Source organism: Amphiura filiformis, chromosome 4 (assembly GCF_039555335.1).
Source record: "Amphiura filiformis chromosome 4, Afil_fr2py, whole genome shotgun sequence".
NCBI classification, from domain to species: Eukaryota; Metazoa; Echinodermata; class Ophiuroidea; order Amphilepidida; family Amphiuridae; genus Amphiura; species Amphiura filiformis.
Genome location: NC_092631.1, coordinates 82,594,477 through 82,618,422, shown reverse-complemented (window position 1 = coordinate 82,618,422; position 23,946 = coordinate 82,594,477). Strand labels below are relative to the sequence as shown.

At 35.4% G+C, this 23,946-nt stretch overlaps 2 protein-coding genes across 2 annotated transcripts in view; one reads left to right on the top strand and one right to left on the bottom strand.

The window, feature by feature from the left end:
* The first annotated feature begins 1,936 nt into the window (after nt 1–1,936).
* Nucleotides 1,937–10,033, top strand: LOC140151518 (uncharacterized protein C16orf52 homolog A-like). The gene is made up of 3 exons (XM_072173885.1): nt 1,937–2,143; nt 2,866–3,078; nt 4,295–10,033. The coding sequence occupies exons 1-3, from the start codon at nt 2,041–2,043 to the stop codon at nt 4,480–4,482; spliced, it is 504 nt and encodes a 167-aa protein (XP_072029986.1). The 5' UTR covers nt 1,937–2,040; the 3' UTR covers nt 4,483–10,033.
* Nucleotides 10,034–16,818: 6,785 nt separating this feature from the next.
* LOC140151517 (eukaryotic peptide chain release factor GTP-binding subunit ERF3A-like) overlaps nt 16,819–23,946 on the bottom strand; it is a 32,823-nt gene continuing 25,695 nt past the window's right edge. Inside the window, exon 15 of the mRNA XM_072173884.1 lies at nt 16,819–23,406. Within this exon, the coding sequence (XP_072029985.1) occupies nt 23,363–23,406 (44 nt within the window). The 3' untranslated portion in view covers nt 16,819–23,362. The remainder of the gene's footprint in view (nt 23,407–23,946) is intronic.

The window sequence follows — 23,946 nt, the reverse complement described above, 5'->3', positions numbered from 1 at the left end:
CTTCTTTGGTCGCCAAAAGGGGCTGGATTCACTATAGGCCTACTTCAAGAAAAAAATTTCACCCCCCCCCCCCGGGCCCAGTGTCAAAAAGAAAATCTACGGTATGTCACTGATTGGGAGCCATACGTGGCAGTGGGGATGAATCTGGGTAAGCCTATGTGTGTGTTTTTTTTTTTGGTGAGAAATCATCACTTCTATGTTTTGAAGAAAATAATCTTAAGACATGGATCTCCTTTGAAAAATGTCCAAGTTCCCCGCTTTGTGCAAAACTCACCAGATGATCATAAGTGTAGGCCTAGCCAGTGGAAGGGGTGGTCAGGGGAAAGAGTGCCCCCTTACAATAAAAGAGAAAAGACACACTTAACCACTGAAAGAGAAAATCGGGAAGGTAAAGGAAAAGAAAGGGGCAAGGAGCCTGTTTCCCACCAAAATTCCCCCCATCATGGACCATTATAAATGAGTGTAAAATACCGGTACCTATTTTTTGCACGCTGGTACCAATAAAATTTTTTCATTTTCCCCCCTGACCATGAAAGCTGCTACCTCTGATGTTAACTCATTTTAACATAAAAATAATCAGGGTCTGAAAATAATGATGTTTTTTTGTGGCACGCAAAATTTAGGTGCTACAAAACTTTAAGATGATTAAAAATATGGGCAAAATTTCACAAATCGAAAAACAAATTGTTCAAAATATAGAACTTTACTATTTATTAAAAAAAATTGCCTCACCGAGGAGTAAAAAAGAAATTGTCTCCCCGAAGTGTTGAGAAAAAAATTGTTGCTTCATCCAAGGGCTAAAATTAAATTTTGCTTCACCAAGGTGCTAAAAACAAAAAAAATTGTCACAACCCCAACTACCCAGCCCCCCTTGATATCTAATGGTCCGTCCCTTAGTGTGAATCTGAAAAATTTAGATTTTTTTACATGGCATGAAAAATATTATTCCTTTTTGAGCAAATTTTAGAGGTCCCTATTTTAATTTTGAACATAAAGTCAATGGTGATTTTAACTATTTTCAACAAAGTACTAAAGTAATATTTATCTTAAATATTTCATTAAAAACTTGTGTCATCAGAGAGTTAACATAATTGTGAAAGAAAATGGGGATAAAATATCCCCGAGTCAATAAAAAATCAAATTTGTAAAAAAGGGCAAAATGGGGGCAACAGCGGTATATTCAACAGGCAGTGAGTAGTTGGCCATTTGAAAAAAAATTTATGTTTGCTATTATATACTTTATGTATGTGGCATTATGCTACCAGGCAATTGAACTGCATGTGGCAAACTGAAGTACTGACATCTTTTAATAATAGGCCTCGCTCTGAATTTAGTTTGTATATCTGCATTACATAATATTGAAATAGTCCATTGAAATATTGAATTGAATGCATTTTCAAATAGGTACTTATTACAACCAGTGAATCAAAACACTTCAAATGGTTAGAATCAGATCAATTCAATAGGCCTCAGTGGCATAGCCAAGGGGGGCAGCTGCCCCCCTGTGAAAAGTCTTTCCCGCCGTGGGATGGTGACAGCTGGTGACCGCCCCAACATTTAAGACTTTTTTGTGTTTCTGACCAAATTTACATTATATTTGGCCATTTTAACCTAAAAAGTGCCAATTTTATTCACTTTCTGTACCATACTTCACCAGTTTAGCTTCAATATGGCAAAATTTTTCACGCGCTTCGTGCGCATTTGTAGCGTTAACAGATTTTGTCGCAAAAAGGTACCCCCTTAAAATTTGTCTTGCCCCCCTTTGCCCCCCCCCCCCCCCCTCTGAAAAAGTGCTGGCTTTGGGCCTAGGCCTACATATAAATGTGTTTCAACAATTCATTCATTCGTCATGATCATTGTTGACAAGAGTCTGCAAAAACTTGTGATGACGTCATATAATTAATTATTCATATCTCACTCCGGGTGTTGGAAATCAGTGCTTATAATTATCCGTGCAATGTTTACTTTACGTCGAAGGGATAAAAAGATATGAAATTTTTGTGATTTTTCTAGTGCTTGCATGCCTTGTCTAACGTGAACATGGATGTGCTGATTTTGATATCAGGCATTTTATTCTTTGCAGCTGATGTTTTTGCAGTTGCTAGTCTAGCAAACCCAGAATGGGTTGTGTCCGATGATGCAAGTAAGTAAGCTTATTTAATTTTTGCTATGCAATGAATCAATAGTGAATGAATGCTAAACAGTAAACATAAATATCACTTGGCTGTGATCATGATCAAGTACAGAAGCAGGTAGAAATCCATCAATAATGTTTATTGAGACAATAGTGTAAAAATCACCATTGTACAGCATTATGATTGTGATCCTCTGCCTCAGCCCTCATGATCCTCCGCCTCATGATCCACCCCTGACTTATAAAGATTATTAAACGAGTTACAGTAATTATAGAAAAAATATTAAATTTGTGTACATCGTGGAACATTCAACTATGCTTGTTACTTCATGACTAATCATGCTAACTACACACGCAGCATACAATGCTACTCTCACGCGTCCATATTAGCGAGGCTATCTGCGTACAACTGCTTATAACTACGCACAGCCACGCAAAGAGTATGTTCCACGATGTACACGAATTTGATAATTTTTCTATAGACTATAGTAGAAGTAGGTACATATGCTAAGTGAATTCAAATTTGCCATCAAACGGCATCATTTTATATCAAATTAAAGCTCTTGAGTAAAGAAAGCTAAAAACTGAAAACATTTTTGTCATAGCACTTTCCGTAGCAAAGTTACATCTTGTCAAAGATTGACTTTCATCAAAAAGAATTAGATTCAGCTAACAAAACAGCATTTCGGTGGTGTTTCTAGATCATTTTTTTTAAATTATTATTTTTACAGGTAGTTTGAAAATTGGACTAACATCACAGTGCCTTACCATATTTGGACGTGACCAGGTTTGCCTTGCACCAACCCTATCACCTGAATGGATAGCAACATTGTTCTTCATTGTAGCAGGAATCATCTGCCTAACTACCACATGTGTCTTACTTCCCTTTTCACAAGGAAGACTTACAGTACTCAAATATGCTAGGTGGACTGCGTTCTCTGCAAGTAAGTACCATAGTAGAGTACCGTACTCAAATATGCTAGGTGGACTGCATTCTCTGCAAGTAAACTTGTACCATAGTAGATTTAGAGTACTCAAATATGTGACCTGCTCTGACAAAACCAGGAACAGGTCGCTTTTTTGACACTTCATGATTTGAATAAAAATGTAAGCACTAGACAATAAGCTTGAAAATGATACCAATATAAATAGAATCAATACTTTCAAGGTATGGATAATTTTGCAAATGATACCTTGATATTTTTGCAATATTACTATTCTGAGCAATGGGGTAATTAGTTTCCTACCTTACACAGGATTGAATAGGAATTATCACAGTTCAACTGATATTTATTGATTTAAAAAACCCTCTTTTTTTAAAATAAGCAATTTCAAGGATTTGAAAGTCCACTAGTCCCACAGTCAAATGTCATGAAATTAAGAATTCCAAAATTGATTTTTTATGGGAATGTCATCTTTTAAAGGCCTATAACTCAAAAACATGTCTGGCGACTTGTTCAGGGTTTTGTTGGAGCTGGTCCCATATCAGGTGGACTGTATTCTCTGCAAGGAAGTCATAGGGAGAGAGAAAGTGCAAGGTAGAGATAGAGGGATGGTGGCTGTACTTTGTTCATTATGTGATAGGCCGGTGGGATTTAAAATAATCTTATGAATTGATTGAATTGAATACAAAATGTATACACATTCATATTTGATCTGAGACTGGTCCACATGAATGTTTTTTTCCTGCTAATTATATGATTGTGTCAAAAATATTTAAAGAAATTGATATCGTGTGTCTGCTCAATGTCGTCGTCATACTACAATCGTGTCATCATTCGTGAATGATGAAAATTTTTAAAGCATGATTTTGTATCATGTTTACTGGACTTTGTAATTACCATGGTGTACATGTATGTACCAGAAGTGATTACGATACAATGACAAGGTGCTGACCTTGTGAACGCTCTCATCTTTCATTTATTATAATCCTATCATAATCAGGAAATTATGACAAGATGATGAAAAACTACTAGTGTGGACTGGGTCTGAGCCATTGTATTTGGATTGTGTGACTTCTATGAAATCGGGCCATGGAACTAGACTTTTAAGCCATAAAACATGCTTTGCCAATTTTTATTGATTATTTCATATCACCTTGTAATCATTTTATTTTATTGATTCATTGTTATCTTCTCTTATATTTTTCCTACATAACAGTGGTGCTGTTTTGCCTGGCTGCACTTATCTTTCCCATAGGATTCTACATAGATGAGATTGGCGGGGAGCCCTACAAACTACCTAGAACCGTCCAAGTTGGCTCCTCCTATGTGATGTTTGTTATCTCAATATTTCTGACGATCATCTCAGAACTGTTTGCAGGCAAAGTTTGTCTTCCAATGTTATAGACCTGTACATGTAGCCATCTCTTGTGGGCTTCAATTTTGTGGTTCAATTTTATTTGTTATACACCTTGAAAGTATCCACTAGTTTGCGGCAAGGTTCTTCAGCGGTCTACCAGTTTGGTACTGTTTACAGCTTAAACACAGAAGCGGTGATTTGATTGGTTACTTGATGAATCACTTCTTCATCACATACGGCACCTCATTGGCCGACCAAGCTGTGTAGTATTACGTGACCCAGGCTTGACCTTGTTTTCTTTACACGATAGTCAGGAACAGCAGTCAGACACTGCTGAAGGACCTTGCCAAATACTATAATGTGGTGCTTCATCAAAGTGGAGGTTGCTACATCGGCACAAAGTAAAATGTTATAAGTCAGGTTTCAAGTAAATTGTGCTTGAAATGTGGTTCCAGTATTAACTCCTCAGGAGTATAGAGTACCGAAGTGATGACGTCACAGAAAACTTTTGTTGTATTTCAGCGTTTTGAATACCATGTATCGGTGGAGCATGATGAAAAACATCCAACAAACATTCGAAACAGTTATGAACCTGGCCAATTTACACTGATTTCAATGGGGCTAATTAGGTATTCATGCGGCCATATCTCAGGCCCTCATGATCCGATTCCCACCAAATTTGGACTGTGGATGTTTTTCATCATGTTCTACTGAAATATGGTCATGAAAATGCTGAAATGCAAAAAAGAAAATTTTATGACGTCACACTCCAGTACTCTATTTCAGAGGTTATATCATCAAGATCCAAGACCAAAATAAAACACAGCTATAAATTGTTTGATTTGAGTAACCTGACCTACCCTAAATTATTTATTCTGTGGAAGGCAAAAAAGGTTGTTTAAATTTCATATATTTTGATGATAATAAATTGGTTGGTATAAGTAGTTGGTACTAGGAACATGTTCATTGATTAAGGATTAGATCTGACACCATGTTATATTTTATCAGGCCTGTATTATGCAGTTTAACAGCATGTCTTTGAAACTTTACTTGGAACCAGACTTACACAATTTAATCTGTTGGTTCTTTTTAAAATATGAGAATCAAATTTCAGTTTTTGTAAATTTATTTATTTCACAAGAATTGATATCATATCATTCAATAAGAATGATTCATGTGTAGGCATAAACCTGAATTGATGGGCGCGCCATTTTTCGCCGAAATCACGAAAAATGGGCGGGGCATAGCGCTTAAAACCGTGACGTCCGATTAAGCTAAAATTTGAAATTTGAGCTTTGCCAGCCAAAATCACCCTGTATACCAATTTTGAACAAATTTGAAGGGGGTGAGGTGTAAAATCATATTTTTTTTGGGTGATTTGAGAAATAATGACCCAGCAACATTGGTTGACTGCTTGTGTTCAATGTATCAGGATACCCTGCCGGCAAGGTCTTAGCTAGCCATGCGTCCACCCGTCTTTAAGACGGCCTAATCTAATTTTAGACGGTTGGATTTAATGGATTTTACAGATGTGATAGCTCTAAAACAGATGATTTTAAGGTTATGAACTTTCAGACTAATTCAGAGTGACATGTAAAGGCCAAATCAGGACATATTTGACCCCAGTGACCCTTCCATGGGTACAGACAAGTTGTTTTGTATTTGAGGGTCAAATTTTGGTATCTGCTTGGACGGGTGGTTTCTGATTTCTGGCTAAGACTCAGCCTGCCGGCAGAGTATGCCTACCATCTGTGCAAGAAGATCTCCCCTTCTAAAGTCAATTTTGTACCAACAGATTTACTAGTATTAGTAATCATTAACAACAGCAGGCAGGGTCTTAGCAAGGAATTGAGGTTTGCCTGTCATTTGAATAAAATTGCCTGTCCTAATCTGACTTTTAAAACATTTACCAGACTTCTGCAGCCCATTGGCGGTTTAAAAAGTTCAAAAATGTATTGCTATAGCCTTGTTTAACAAATCTGGTCTACTAAAAAGTTCAATAGCCTTTCTCAACACCTAGTACAATTATAATGTAGCATCTGTCAAAGGCATTAATTTTGCCCGTCCCAGGAGCTAATTCCCTGTATGAAATGACAGGCAGATGGGTGGCTAGCTGAGACACTGACAGCAGGTCTGTCTTATCTTAATCATCCATCTGTAAGCTTTTCACCTTTGATTTATATCCCCGGGTCCAAATCCTGTTGTCATGGTAACCAAACAGTAAGTCTCTAAAATCCTGCTTTAGATGCTCAATAGGATAGGCTTACTCTAACAGGTGTCCTTAGGTAGGTAATAAAATACAATTCCATTTTAAAAATCAACACTACCCCAGTGAAAGATTTAGCTGAAGTCTTCCACAGAGGGAGTGTGAGTTCTGAATAGAATAGACTATTTGATAACTTTCATTTGAAATACTCACTCCAGTTGTGGTAGATACAGGTAAAACCATAATGCAGGGGGAGTATGGGTTTCAAAATGATTAACCCTGGAAAACATACTCCCCCTGACTGTGGAAGATATTTCCAAAATCTTCCACAGGGTTAGTGACAGTGTAAATTTCAAGTGAATAGCTTTAATTGCTAAAGTAAATTGTTATGTACAGTCCACGCTTTTAAATGCAACCAAAATTATATCTACAACAAAGTTTGATACCTTAAATAACCAACTTATTGACTGCCCTTCCTACATTTAAAGTCATGTGAAAAAACAGGGTTTTTAATAAAAGTATCTTGGTATTTTTTTAACTGAAAGAAACCAACTAATGAATATAAACCAAAAATGAACATAGAGAAATGCTAGTCCAGCCTTTCTAGTTTGCAATATATTACATATTCAACGATGATTAATTATTATATTTTTCCCAAGTACAAATCTGTATTTGGTATTTTGGTATATCTATTGTATGTATAGTATTACTTAACTATTGGCACTATATTTTATAGTACTTTTTTCTGTTTTAACCCTCCAATTACAATATTTTGCATATTTTATATTTTTTACTTATTTTATATTGTAACAGGGTTATAGGATATTGTGTATGTGTAGTCCTAATTGGCGTCCTTCATCCAGTTGAAAATGAATCAAATAACTTGAAACAATTTACTTATTGTTCATTGAATTGTCTAGACTGACTCTCCTGTCAAGCGAAATATAAATAAATATTTTTAGAAAATCATTTTTTTTCAATCATTATGCTGATGCATCTTATTTGACATAATACTAGGTGTCGAGGCTACAAATTCTCTAAATATGATTTTGTTGTATCACATTTTGAACTGGATGGAGTACACAATTGAGTAGGTTCATGTTCTGCAGGTTTTTAACCAATTTATCATTTCAAATAAGAAGGCACTGGTATGTAAAATTAGGTAGAATATATGACATAGACAATAGAAGAGACCTTCAGTATCTAATATCAAGATATCTGCTGCTAGCCCGTGTAGTCATGATGCTTGCGCTACAACTATGGTTTTCCTAAAAGCCCAGTGATGACCTTTACAATTTCAACCAATCGGGGATCGAGAAATGGACATAATCCGCAGGTTTTCACGGTCCTGTGTTATCCAATGGCTCAAACAAATTTGTTCCAAATTAAAAAAAATAAAACCAGGCAAATTTTCAAATGAAATATTGTAGCTGACTTCTAAAAACTCACATGAAAAGTAAGTGATGAAATGGTTGAATATTACGAAAATTTGACATCGGGAATCAGTTCCACAGAGTAACAAAGCAAAAATTGTCGCACATGAATTGAAGTTAAATACTTGAAATAATGGGCATTTCTTCTACTGTTTACTGTATGTTCTCTTCTACTGTCTATGATGACATTTAGATTGATTTTCATCCGTGATTGGACACAACCATTATGGTGACTTTGGTAATTAATTTTGTATCTTTAAATTGAAAGTTTTTTACCTTCCTTTTGTTAAGTGCATGCACTTGTTTGAATTACAGTACTGTATGATGCAGTGAGTTGAAAGTTTTAGCAGGTTTGCATACAGCTGATATCATTGTGATATAAATTTATATCTCAATGCTCAAAGGTGCTTGACCCAATTGACAGCATCATCTCCCGTTTTCTTCATAAATACTGCAAAAATGTAAGTAAGAAAACAGAATGTTACAAATTGGACATGTCTCTTTAGCTTCACCGGACAGCAAACCGACTACAGCATTCAACACATACAAATGCATCCTCATCACAGAAGTACTGTTGAATTATTCTAATTGTTAACTTATGATACATGAGTTTTTCCCTTAGTCAAAGTACAATGAGATTTTGTTAATTCATGATGATGATAACTTATACTGAATTGATTGTGTTCTTCCAGTTGTCTGTCTGATCCAGAGACCAGCTCTGTGAATATATGTAATCATTTAGCAATAATCATGAAAGTATATTCACATGTTTTAGATCAAATTATTTATTTTCACTATGCTTTGCAAGTTTGATTTAAATACAAGTATGTATAGTCAATACTTGTGGGGTGAGGCACACAGTTGGTCTGAACAGACAGATACTATGTGACCGCATGATTAATGAAATTCAATTTCAACCTTTTTATACACTCTTAGATAGCGAGAACCAATCAGAACAAGCGTTAGAAAAATCCAAACCATGCATTGATTGTGTATATTGTGAACTCCACGTACTACGCGCAGTGCTTTCGCACGCATTCATTTTTCGGGTGGGTTGATGCATTTATATTTGGTTCTATTTTCCAATATTTTAGTGATAATTTTGTTATAAAAACAGCAAAAATCACATGTTTTTTTTCTTTTCGTGTATGAAATAGGTAAATGAACGCATATTACTTGTTGCTTGAGAAATTAGACAAAATAATGCACTTGCACTAATGTTGATGCATCAACATCAGCGCGCGTGCATTATTCTTGTCTAATTTCTCTCCCAATGAGTAATACGCGTTCATTAACCTATAAGTGTTTGTGTGGATGTGCATGGGGCTATGGAGACTGAGTCTGATTTTATCCAGTCCAGTTCTATGATAACCCACTATGTATGCTTATATATTTACTACCTTAAGGGTCACTTAGTTTTCCCTTTATTGAATTCTTTGTAAACAGTACATATAAATGTGTTATCAAAAAACCTATTGGTTACCCAGCAAACACAAAACATTTCCAGAAAATGTTTAAATTTCAGGTTATATAGAGGATATAAAATGTTTTAATCAAATGTTTTAATAACATTCAGAAAACATTTTTGAAAACTTGATGCTAAATATTCTATCACATAATTATTAAGTGTTGACAAAATATTTTGCAAAAATAATGTTTTAACTGCATCTAAAAAAAAAGTTGTATTTTTTCTTGCAAAAGGTTTAAAAATGTTTTGATAAACAAATGATGCATTTATCCGGGGCATTTATAGCATTTCAAAACCATTTTTGTGTGTGTTGGGTAGTCTGTTACTGATTTAAGTAACAATTGCTCTTGAAGTGGCCAGTAACCATGGCAATTATTAACTCCAGGGTGAATACTGTTTATTCTTAGCTATTTAAACAGTAAAATGTTTTTTCTTATTTGTTACCTGGTGCATCTTTTGTATCTTTTATGAATAAATTTGATATATAAATACATTGTGTACGCATGCTGCATTGTTTCATTCCATGGTCTTGTCATGTTTAATTCAACCAATAATTATTACACTTGTGAGGAAAGAAGATATTTTAAGTTTGTTCGGTTTATAATTGGCAAAAAATAAGATGTATAACTTTTTGCATTGATATAGAATGGTGTGCACAAAGTTGGGTGTAACACTTATGCTAGTTGTGTGTTGCACGGCTGACACACACTTATGTGGATTTATGCGAGCATAAGTTGTGACTTGATTGACGTGTGCAGTAACAAAAAATGACATTACGTTTTACTACCTGAAGAGAATTGATCAAAAATTGAATTCCCACCAATTAGTATCTGTCAATGAGTTGACTGGATCAGCAGGCTGTCATTGTACCTTGAGGCAGTATATGACACATATGGGTCAATGAGTTACATAAAAATGACATTGTGTGGTATTTAGTTCCCAGGAAGTGAGTTTTGCCTGAGGCAATTTGTGGTTAAATCTTGATCCTCACTACAAGAGTTATTCCCATCAATTTGATTGAAAAAGGTGAGACATGATCAATTCTGTTCAGGCAGTAAAACCTAATGGAATAATTTTCACCAATTGTAAGCTGAACAAACTTTAGCTTAGGGCTAAAGTTTGTTCAGCTTATATAAGGCCGAAATTATTCGGCTTTTGTTACTACACGCATCAATAAAGTCCCAACACACACTCACATAAATTCATATAAGAATTGCGCCCACTGCGTGCATGCCATTCTATATCAATACACGGCGTTATGAGTCTTATTTTTTCTGCCTTTTATAAACCGAAGTCTGTAATCCAATCAAAAGAAATTGATTGCCTGACCGCGCACTAATTGCGAGGTCATTAATAACTCACAATGACTCCGGACGCGCAACAATGACTTCTGCGCGCGCGTGCGTGTATAAGCTACGCGTTATGGCAACGCACACTCCTACGCCTGGTTGATTTTTTTGTAGGGTAGGTTACAACAATGATTAAAACTGGTTATATTTAACAGCGTTTTATGGCATAAAATAACATAAAATGCCATTTTGATTTGTTCAAAATATTAGATACGACGGTAATGAATGACAATAATAACTTTGCACCATCTATTTTGAGGTCATTGTGTGAAATTGTCGGGTTTTGTTTTGGGCCTCGGTATTTTTCCTCGGGAGCTACCGCTCCCTCGGAAAAATACCTCAGCCCAAAACAAAACCCTCCGATTTCACACAATGACCTCAAAATAGATGGTGCACAGTTATTATTGTCTAAGACATGGCAAGTCATATTCTGAGCATAGAAAAGTTTGAATGTAATTCACCTTTGAGGAATTATTTCAAAAAGGTTACTTTAAAATTATTTTAACAACCTGAAAAGGATTGAGCTATAAAATATGCAATAACATCCTGTGATGGTTTAGCGACACTTTGGTCAAAATCATTCGATTGTGTACCGTATTAGTTCCAATAAGCACCCATAAGTAAGATAGTGGGATCGAATAACACAGAGGCAGGATCCAAAACAACACCATATATCTGCAAAACCCTGGGTGTTGAGTTATCCATCTTGAACAAAATAATAACCCAGAAGAGACTGCATTATTTTGGCCACATCCAGAGAATGCCTCCCTCATACCTTCCCAAGATGGCCTTAGAATGCCACATCAAGGGAGTCAGACCAGAGGAAGACCACCCAAGAGGTGGAGAGACTGCCTACTAGCTGACTGCAAAAAGAACCAACCTAAGCTACATAGTAAATGCCAGCTGTACAGCAGATGACGGAACAGTTTGGCAGGACATTGTGATGTGGATGCCACCACTCAACTTCCATTTGGGAAATTGGAAATTGCCTAAGATATGCCCATTTTTGGTGTATTTGAAATTGAAAATTAATCAGAAGCAGCAATATAATGCATTTTCAATGGAATCATCACTGGATATTAAAATTATGAAGACTTTAGCCAACAATTTGAGCATTTGTTTGTGAGCTTTAAGGTAAAAAAAAATAAACGCTGGTTGTGTGCACGATTGGAACAATAACAATGTGCAGTCAATTGAGATATTAATTGATAATATTTGCATCTGCAAATAACAAAATATGATTGTTGTCTCATCAAATCACTCTAATATCTCTTTGATAGTGACAAGGTATCATCGAAGTTGGGAATCGATTATAAGAAGAAACATAAGAACAAATAATTAGCTTTCTGTTGTGGTCTTCCAATATGCCTTTTATCACAACATTTTATTCCTCAAGTTAAATATAGCATACATCCAAAAGGTTGAAAGAAAACAAAAAACAAATATCCACCTTAAAATAATAATAACAACCTACATAGTAGGTCTGACATAATAGTAGAATATTTGAAGTCTTGATACCACAAAACATTCATTTCTTGTACAACATGTACTTATATATTTACTTGCATTCATCTGCCATAATCAACAGTGTATAGTCCCATTCAAATCAATGAAAAAAATTAATTCTCGACCAAAAGATGTTTTGCCCTAATCCTTCTCATGCCAACTTTCTTGTAATACGTTATACAATTTTTGCATTTGCAAACTGTCATGAGATTATTATATGTGACCATCCAGCACAACTGAGCCCTGAAGTCGCCAATCATCATTTTTGAGATATTCAACCAAAATATTCTGCTTGAAATTAGCTTTAAAATGATGTATATCATGTCTATAGTACTTGACATTTAAGTTGTGAAAAATCAATAAAACAGTCAATAAATCCTTTGTTTCCTACTGTTTATTGTTAAGTTCAATGGAGCATATCTCAATAGTGGCACTGGCGACATCCGGGCTCAGTTGTGGTGGATGGTCACATATTTAGTTGATTTTTGGATGTAAAATTGTGGTTTGTCTGTTACTTTAGATCATGCTACGCATAGCATGAATTCTCAGACAAAATCATAACAATATGATGCTTCTCTCAAAACTTATTTGAAATGGTAGGATATGTGACTGTACACTGAGGTTTATGGCATATAAAAGTTGCTATCACAATTCACTTGCTTATTTTTATTGACCCCAAAGTTCAATGCCATGTCTGAGTCGGTACTTTCCGCAAAAACAACCGAGAGAAGGGATTGGGTTGGTGACAGGGCATATGCATAGAACTTCCAGTTTATTAGTAGCCTCTTACCAAGGTTGCACTTGCAATTATTTCTATAAAATTGCTACCCCAAGTACATCCATACCTCTACTCCTAAATCCTACATGTGACCTGATTCACTCTAATGGTAGAAGAAATTGGTGTATCCTTCATGTAAGAGAATACCAAACAAATCCCAACTCTAATCCTAACCCTAATCCTACCCTAACCCCTAACCCTAACCCTATTAGTATTTCGTGCTCTCTTACACTAAGGATAAACCAAGAAAACTCAAACTATTTGTAAAAACAAATTTTAAAATGCCAACAAAAAGAAAAATATTGTATATAACTGGTTGTAAAGTTATGGTATTACCACTGTAAGCCTGCATAGAGTTGGCCTGGTATCAAGACAGTGATAGAAGTTATCCGTGTTCTATAAGCTGCATATCCTATCAGCGACTGCTATACCTTGTTTAGGACTTTCAAAAGAAGTACCTGCATGTGTAACCATGACTGTTTCAAAATAGCCCGCCAAAGTCATGCAGGTAACTCCGAGGTCGTGTATTGAATTCCTTTGAATGAGGAATACTACGGGAATCAGCGTCTTTTGTTAGAAGTCACACATGAGTGAAGTGGATAACCTCTATTACACAGCTTACAAAATAAAGCTGTCTAATCCCTCACTGAAGTCTTGACAATAGGCTACTTGGGTGTAGGCTTACATGAAGGATAGACCAAACCAAATTTACACATCATTTATGAAAACCAGCATTTTTTACCTAACTTACTTTGAATCTCAATCATTTCTGAATTCCAGAATGACTGACCGGATCAGAGCTGGAAACTATTATGCTGAAAGCGTTCACACATCCTTAAATGCCTTGCTTAAGAGCACAACACGACGATGCAGCCAGGTTTGACCCAGTGGTGAACGCAAACAGGGGGTGCCCCAACTTTTGTCAGTCAGTCGGTTGAAATGCACCCAATTGGGAGAAAATTGCTAATATGGCGAGCCAAGTGAACCAAAAATTTTAGAACAGTCAGGGGGATCAAGACCTGTGCTCTTGGACTTTTGAAAACCTGCGCACACCACTGGTTTGACCCAGCAACCTTCTGATCATGACGAGTTGAAGCCTGTACCACTGCACCCACCAGTCCAGTTATATGACTTGCAATCTGTGTGAAATACACCTGTTGTAACTTACACCTGTTCATAACACACATATTTTATGCACCAACCTACCTCAAACATTCTCTTCTCCAATCTACCTTGTGTAAATTACCTAGCCTTTTGTAACATTGTGCACTACTGTTATGTCATTATACAGCTAGTTTTGGAACATTCAACTTTCTTTTATTATGTATACATGTATACCGCATAACACTGCCATTTATTTCTTTAATTTCTTGTAAATTTAGGCAACAAGTGGAGATGGACTATGCATATGATACAATTTGCATCAACAGTTTATCAAAACATATTCCTAATTTAATTAGTACATTTACATTAGACTTTACTTTACACAGCCATCATCACCCAAGTGGGTATTTCTGTCAATTATCCCCACCTGCAGGCCAGATTTGGGGGGTTTGTCTTTTAAGGATGCTAGCTTTTTTTCCTTACATCCGAGACATGTTCGCATGAACTGTATATATACATATTTAAGTTTCAGAATTTGTGATTCAGGATTCTACAATTTTGTTTTCTTCATGATCTTTAATTGCATTATGCAAGATTTAGCTTCAAGAAATCTTAATGAAAGTACAATCTAACCTCCCTTATCCAGGTCTCTTTTATACGGATCTGTTACCTGTACATGTGATCTTCATAGAAAATATGTTTTCAATGTTTAGAGAGCTTGATTTCATGCACTGAAGCATGTAAAATCCTTAAGATAAACTGCTCCTCTGGGCAGACCTGGACAAAAGCCCAGTCAGTATTCCTGTACATTTGGATTTCCTAGTGGGATTATATCAAAACAATGTACACAATTTCCTTAATATTTTCAAATGGCCTTTCTTAAACTTTGAACAATAATGACCATAATATGCCAGTTGCTTTCTTATAATACGTCTTTGAAAGACATTACATGTACGTCAACTCCAAACATGGACTTAAAATATCAAGTTTGTTCTTTTTTTATGAAAACAATTTAACTGTTATACTTTCCAGCCAAGGTGACACCTTGCGACGTCACGCTGAGCAAATTCCATTCTGTTAGAAGAGGTTTGTGTGTGAGAATGCAACAAGAGCAAATAACTCTGCAATCATTACAGCCTTGATTTGTAGGAATTGAACAAGGCACCTGTCTCATCAAACCACTCTAATACCTCTTCATAAGTGACAGAGGTGTCATCCAAGCTGGTAATCCCAACATCAAAAACTTTATTTAAGTGAATTACATTAAATGTAGGTGCTTGCAATAACTAACAGGAACTGTTATTTGAAGTGTTACTTATTATTAACACATACAAAATTAAATATATATTTTTTTACAAAACATGGAAGCATGTATGTGATATACATGTATGCGACATACACCAAAACAGAACAAGGCAACCTATCTGATTTTTATAAAAGTATTGATTAATGTAGGTTTTGAAGCTATAATGTATGCTCTTTTTTATAACATGAAATTTTTTTTTTTTTTTTTCAAACCTGACTTACGACCTTCACGTCTACCATAGAAATACCCATGTTCAAAATAGTGAGGTTTCTTTCACTTCCTCTTGTTATTTGACCTTAAAGCCTTAATGTACGATCTTTTTAAATTTTTAGATTTTTCCTTCTAAAATGATAATATGCAATCATTATGAAAGTTCCCAATACATTTGGACGCCTTGAAAAACATTGGGAATTTGCAAAGAAACAGCATCATAGACTTCACCTCTATCGCTCGAATCATCTCGCACGATTTGGATTAGGACAGCGAGTGCGGCCTCAGAGTTAGTCTCCCACGCGGCCAGTTTGAGTTACGCTCCTCCACATGTGGAGGGAGCGTAATCAAGCTAGTTTTGTAGGAGACTACGGTTTATGATCGGTGGCCGACATAAAGTCATAATCTAAAAATTATGACTTTATGTCGGACCAACAGAGAATCGTCCTGTTTTACTACAAATAGGACTTAATTTGACAGTTTGCTCATAGATTTAAGTTAGAACATGTGTAAGTATTACAAATATGCCAAAAAAAATTTTTTTTTAATAATATAGGTAAATTCTGAAAAAAGATCGTACATTATGACTTTAACATGGACAGAAAGCCTTCCTGGCAGTTATTACTAATATTATTTCAGCATTTTGGGTAAAGAATAACAAATCGTACATTATGGCTTTTAGGTTGAAGCAAGATTCAAAATGGGCTATTCCATCTAAAATTCACACTTCCCCTGTCAAAGATTTTGGAGATATCTAACAAGGGAGTATGAATTTCAAATGGAATGGAACATATTAGCAGCTCCATTTGAAACTCACCCTCCCTCAGTGTAAGATTCAGGTTGAATCTTTGTCAGAGGATGAATGAAATTGAAATGAACTGCCTAATGTATTCATTCCATTTGAAATTCCTACTCCCCTGTGGAAGATATTTCCAAAATCTTCCATAGGGGGAGTGTGGATTTTAACTGGAATAGCCAAATGACACAGAAACCCATCAGTTCAAAGTCTAACACACAAATCAATTCTGTTTCAGATAGTTTAATATACTGCTCTGCCATTACACTTTCTTCATGTTTCAAGGCATGTACGTACAGCATTTTAGTAAATACAATGTCTGTAAGGTAAACATCAAATACTGTAAAAGTGAAAATTTTCGCCCAACATTGGTTTTTCGGGCTCCAAGCTTCTACCGCGAAAATAACAATGAGCAAATACATTCCTTTTGTGTATAGGTCAATGTAAGGAAACTTGGAATCGTAAATTTAAAAACAAGGGAAATAGTTCAAAATTAGCAAAGTGCGAAAATATCCACTTTTACAGTATGTAATTATCAGATGGCTCTTTTTGGTGATATTTAGTTTGTAATTAATTGCCCTCTCCACGTACATGTACAACAAAATTAGTATTTATTAAAAATAGGTTTATTGAGTCCAAGACAGTCTTCTTACAAGGTAAACTGATGCATTGTCCTCCTGCAAGTTGAAAAGCCATGCAGAAAACCAAAGGAAATTTGTGAATTGAGGAGATATCTTGGTCTAGCAAGGAATCACCTAAAGCCAGTATTATAACTGTACAGTTATTTGGCCTGGTTAACCTTTAGCATGTACAACAGGAGCTATGTGCGGCTATATTGTACATGAACATAATGCTTGTGGCATCCCGCATTTGCGATTACAATCCAGAAAGCTGAATCTTGGTCAGTTATCCAGTTACCACAATAGGAATTGCTTTATTCCATGTGGTTGTAACTGGATCACTGACCAAGATTCTGCTTGCTGCAATTACAACACATACTGGAACCCTGTACAATTTTGATACCAAGTGTGGTAACTAAATTGGGAGTGCACCTGTTTTGCTTACAGATCTCCTGATAACTACGCTACCAGAAGGTACTTTTTAAGCCGTGCTAATAACTTGCTATGCCTAGAGTATCAGGGAAGACCAAGACTGGGTTGCATTTTTGAAATGCTTAACTGCCCTATAACCAGGCCACAAAGAGGCCACTGATCAATAAAGCCTCTGTCAAACCCTAACCCACACCCTATGCCCAACAACTTATTCAATCACAAGGCTATGATTTCATTTCACCACATTGGCAATCTTTTAAATGCCATCAGGACATACTTTTACAAGAAGTCAGTTTCAAATCCATAACAAAAATCCTGGGCCAACTGAAAAGTATAACTATTGCTGTTAGAAAACCTGTTGAATAAGTATCAGATTTGTATTTTGAATTTTTTCTTCCATGTAGTGTAGCAAGAAATTATCTATTTAATTATTTTGCCTAGAATGGCAAAATTCTGCATATGGCAGTACAATATTTGCCCAACTGACCTTGTGATACTTCCCACATACCGTGTGGCAAATGTAATATTACAAGAAAAGAAAAGAATAATATCCTTTGGTATGCCTCACCGAACTGCTTCAACCTTACCAACAACAAATGTGTGATTCTCAAATTGTTTCAAATCAATTTGAAATAACAGTATGACCCCTTTATGGATCTTAACTTATTTAATTTAACATTATACAAGTTTATATATCAGTAAAGCCTCTACCAAATTATGTTCTAATAATTTTAACCAAAAGTATTAAAACTTAATTCGTTGTAATTGCTTAGATATTGTATGGACATTTTATTATAATATAACCATAAGCCATCTCATAACTTAGCTTATTATGATAACCAAATCTTTACTCATATCTAAGGTACTGAAATACGAAAGTTTAAATATCTAGAACGTTTGGTAATTTAATGCTCTGCGTGCTAGCCATAGTCTTCAACATTAAGATAGTTCTGAGATATTTTTTTCAAATATCAACAGCTCTTTGAAGAACCACTGAATCAATACTAGGCTTGTTTGTACTCATTTTAATGTATTTTTCATGCCGATTCCAAATATGGTCATGAAAATTAACAATTCTAAAATGTTTCAAAATTGAAACTTGTCATCTGCAGTCAACACCTGCATGAAGAGGGCTAAGATGCCTATTAACAAATACTGCAAGAATACTGTGTGAGCAGATAACATTTACAAAGCCTTTACAACCAACCTTCACATATTCAACTAGCAAATGACCTTTGACCTTTTACCACATACACTTTCTATCATCCTGTGTATTTTTCTCCATGCATATATACATAACTTATAACTTACAAGATGTTTATTACAAGTTTCACATCCCTTTTATGGATTACAAATAAAACCCAAATAAAATAAATATTCTTTCTCCCTGCACCCCATACATATCCACTTCTATGCAAGTTTCTAAACTAATTCAATCTGATATTTGTGACCAAAATCAAAATTGGAAGACTTCCTCATTACAATTCAACCATTTTTCCCATTAATTCCTCAAATTCTGTTTCTGATCCAGCACCCTTGTTTCATTGCAGTGACAATTATTACATGGTTAAAGGGAAAAGTGTGCATACTTTACTTGAAGACAGAATTAACAAGACTAATTTGCGTATGACATCCTGTCAACCAGACCAAAAACGACGTACTGCGCAGGTCAGCAACCAATCATGCCAGGCCTTTGCCCTGACATCAGATGCAAAACTAGTCTTTTTAATTCGGTCCTCAATTATAAATGAGACTTGTTCACACAAAATGAGAGTAAAGTTACAAATCTTTATTTTTTGAGTAGTCGCCAGATTCATAATCTCTGATTTAAAAGCTTAAAAATGATATATAAGTTGACTTGCTCACTCACTTGATGTTCGAAAGTCAGTGGCCTGAAGTGACTTTGCAACTGCCTGAAAACTAGCATCCCTGAAAGAAGAATTTTTTGTTTTCTATTGATTTTAGGCATGTTCAAAGCACAATGTCTCCTTTGCTGGCCTCTCATTTTGTTTAAGAATAGGTCGCATATTTCCATCAGCACATAGTCACACTCTTTTGCCTTTTATAACCATGTACAATTTGTTATACGCTGGCGAAGTTACGTAATAATCAGATTAACTACCATAGCAATAGGTACAAACAATTTTTGATTATATCGCGCTGCACTACTACGTTCATGCGGTACCTCTGCATTGAACCATAGATGTCAAAGAAATGCTAATCACTTGTACCTGTAAGATTAGTCTCTTTGAAAAGAGCGGTATTGTATTCAATCTATTATATGATTGAAGACAGGTGATGAGTGCAACCTGCTTGTGGTGCAGCGGTATATTCAAAATTGTTTGTACCTATTGCTATGGTAGTTAATCCGATTAATTACGAACTTCGCCAGCGATATAGATTGTTTTCTATAATCTATAGAGATTCTTCATCAGCAAGCTAAATATTACATTGTGTTATTTCACAATTTCCCCATTTTGTGCATAATCTTTATTATATTGAGATTAGTATAGTCACACAGCATTCTTGCAGAAGTTTATGCATGTTATAAATCAGTTGTCAAAAAAAAAAAAGGGTAGTATGGTTTGAAAAATATAAATGCTGTAAATACTATGTGTCATACTTAATTTATTATATCAAACTGTCAACGTTTGTTTTTCATGAAGCTACATGGATCAAACATATCAAGGCAAAGATTTCCATGGCTCTTAAATTGTTGCTACATGCCCTTGCCTGCTTGTTTACTAATCCTCTCATGACGGACCATAACTTTGAAAAATCTGTACAAAAGAATAATGACCCTAATTGTGTACATTCCAAAAGTTTATTCTTTCGAAATTGACAACACCCTGAATTTGTTTTACACAGTTTCTATTTGTTTCATAACATAAATGAAGTGATACAGTAGAGAATTATCTCAAATTACATCTATTTAAGCTTTTTTATATTACGTTAATTAGGCCTATTATGTAACATGTTTTGGCTATGAAATTTACACACAAAAATACCTGACCCACCGACCGACCCCGTCTTCCACAGAGAGTGAAAAGATAAGCAAAGATTTTGGGGGGCCTTAAGCCGCATAAAATTAATTTTTGATTCTTGTCCACAGAATTTTCAAGAATAGATGCCTTTGTTAGTAGTTTTCAATCTTTTCCAACAGTGCTCAAAGAAAAGGCGAAGGCCCACGTGAAATTCTGAGGAATAAACCCTCATGAGTACCACAAAAAGACTAGGATTCTTGTTCTCTGATAAACTTTTTTTTATCTGTATGAAATTTCCTACAGCTTTCAAAAGTTTATAAAATTACTCTTGATAAATGCCAGAAATTGAGGAGGGGGGCAAGAACCAAAAAAAATAATTTTATACAACCTTACTACGATTGACTCCAACATTTGTGCTACATATTGAAAATGATTGCACATTGGAAAAACTCCATGAGAGTATGTCTCCCACTTCTTACTACATTCTTGTAGTATATCTGCGATAAAGAAACTGATATAAAATAAGCACTAATTTCTCCAGTTTTGCAGTTTACTGTTGAACCAATTTTCAAATTGATTGACAACTACCTTTATATATTTGAGATTTTCCTAAGAACTTATTTAGTCATTTATACCCTAATGCGAAATTCACAAAGCCTCACAAGATGTTTTTTTGCACAATGTCACACCTGCAGCTAGAATTTTTTCTCCATGACGTAATATCAAAGCATATTGGAAGTTATTGCAATTCAGCAGCATAATTATTTTTTTATGATAACTGACTGCCTTTTAGTTCCCTTTCTCAAAACTCAACTTTACTAACAACCACATTCTGTTATGAACCACATTCTGTTACAAATCAAAAATGTGACAAAGGCTTCACACTATGGTCCCACATGGTCAGTAGCAACTGTAACACATCCAATTATTTTTACTTTCTGAGGCTATGACAGAGACATTTAGGCAAAAAAACATCAATTGTTTGCTTGTCGATCAAACTTCCCAAAAGTTCTGACAGAAATTTTTCTTACAAAACTTTCTTCGTTGTTATTTTCATACAAAATCTTAAATGTTCCATGGAAAATAATCATCCAACAAAGAAGAAATAGCGTCTCAAAATCATGACGTTCATGTTCACCATCCTCGAATATACCAATACAATGCAACTATACCACATCTCTTCAATTTGCAATAGACCTTGATGTTTTTGAGAAAAGAGTTTGTACAAACTAAAATTTTGACTAGAATTGAAGCCCTAATTTGTGCCTCCAGTCCTTAGCTAGTTGTAGGCCCAACCGACCCATCTATCAATTTAAAGTGATCTATGGACAAGCAAACAATATTTTTTGCCTTATCTTACTTACGGGAAAAATATCCCAAGCCTGTCACAACTCTGCACGTACTTCTTTTACATAATAAGTAAACTGATAATATTTGGGCTACATGAATAATAAATGCTTATGGACAATGATTAAAGGCAATTTATGGAAGTGTTACAAAATTCCACACCAGAAATACCATTTGAAGAAAATCTTGCTCCTCTTTCAATATCCTCAATGTTTTCAAAGATGCTCCTGTTGTGGACACAGTTGACTGGAATATCTTAAAGATGCATGCAAATCATTACTCAGCTTTTGTATTCATCATCGTATAGACCCTTTCTGCACCCTTTGTAACACATACACCTCATCCCTACTACAAAATGAATCATCTCACTTACTATATCATGATCAATGATTGAGATAGGCGAGTAATTCAGCAAGTACAATCTGATCATGATAAAACTTAGCAGAAGGGCTCAATGTCATAACAGAGAAGAACAGTGGACAGAATTCCAGAATACCATGCACACTCTATGTGATATAATGCAATGTATCCCATAAAATGTAGTGTGGATGGTATTATGCAATTATTCAAAATCGGTTATTCTTGAATGTTATTCTGACATGACCCTGTGGCCTCTATACTAAGCAAAGCAGATATCTTACACTTCCCATAATGCATTTCTTCCATTTCAATTTTCTCTACTGATTTGCTATCTAGTGCAACATGGGTCGATAGTGAAGAAATGTACCTCAATGAACAGAGCACTTCCAGATCTTGCAAATTCTGTTATTTCTTGACTATCAACAATGGTTTAGCCAGTCTATTCTCAAAATGAAAACAAATGGAACCTATTCTGTCGGTCCAACATCCGGCTATCTCTAGTCTTGGGCCCAAACTGCATGTGGCTCACGGTTTGTTATGAACAACAGAAACCGGCTGTGAAGGAGGCTACATAGCGATGTTGTTTGATTCCACTGACTATTTGCGATCGAAATTTACATAACACCAATGACAGAAATCATCAACAAAAATCGAATCGGGGACTTGTTTTCACTCGACCGCGAGTCGCATCATCAAACGGAAGTGACGTGGCACGGACCGACAGAATACAAAGTAATGGGAGTGTCATTTGATGAAATGAGAGGATGCATAATGTTGCAAAGGATTCTGGGAAGGATAAGATATCTCCTCTGATTACTGCATTAAAACAGACTTATGCAATCTGAATTAGAAAACAAAATCCTTTAGAGAATCACTTCCCCACCTCTTGCTAAATTTAAGCACACACACAGGGTGACCTTGTCAAGTCTCGATATTAGACAACCTGTCTTTGTAGTATGAATGAGGTCATGTTTTGTCACAGGGTGTAGTGGTGGTAGTCTTTTGGTCTTCAGTTATTGTTTTTTGTCTCATTCTATCAATTTCAGCACCTTGCCAATGGCGATGGTTTTCCCTGTTGGAATAAATGAAAAGAAACAATGCAATTATTATTGCTTTCTATTTATATTTTTTTAAACATATTCATAACCTCATGAATATATACGATGTATTTAATCCAATCGCAGATAATAACCTTTAAATACGCGGACGCATAAATGCAGGTTATTGAAAAAGTATAGTGACTGTGTCCCGTGTTGTAGCTAAAAGTACGCTTTACAATGACCGAGCTGCGTGACATGTTATGAATTCTTAACAATTTACAAGGACGCTGGTCGCCGTATTTGGACATCGCATGATTGGTGGCTAGTGTGATTGGTCACTACTAGCGGTATTTCCCTTATCAGCTATTTGATTTTTTACAGTGAAAACAAAAGAAAAACAACACAGCGTGCGCTGAGGTTACTAATATTTACCCTGGAACAATTATGCATTTTGCTGTCAATTGTGTGTGATATCAATGTTCGCATTTTTACAAAATATGATTGGATCAAACGCAGCACGTATATCCATTATTAATATTCTGTATTAATATATGTTCTCGTCTGTGAGCTAT

Excerpts from the sequence above, each read along its gene's own strand:
- LOC140151518 (XM_072173885.1), top strand. The coding sequence starts at position 2,041 with ATGGATGTGCTGATTTTGATATCAGGCATTTTATTCTTTGCAGCTGAT. Across the intron at positions 2,144-2,865 it reads GGTTGTGTCCGATGATGCAA|GTAGTTTGAAAATTGGACTA; the intron begins GTAAGTAAGCTT and ends TTATTTTTACAG. Across the intron at positions 3,079-4,294 it reads GTGGACTGCGTTCTCTGCAA|TGGTGCTGTTTTGCCTGGCT; the intron begins GTAAGTACCATA and ends CCTACATAACAG.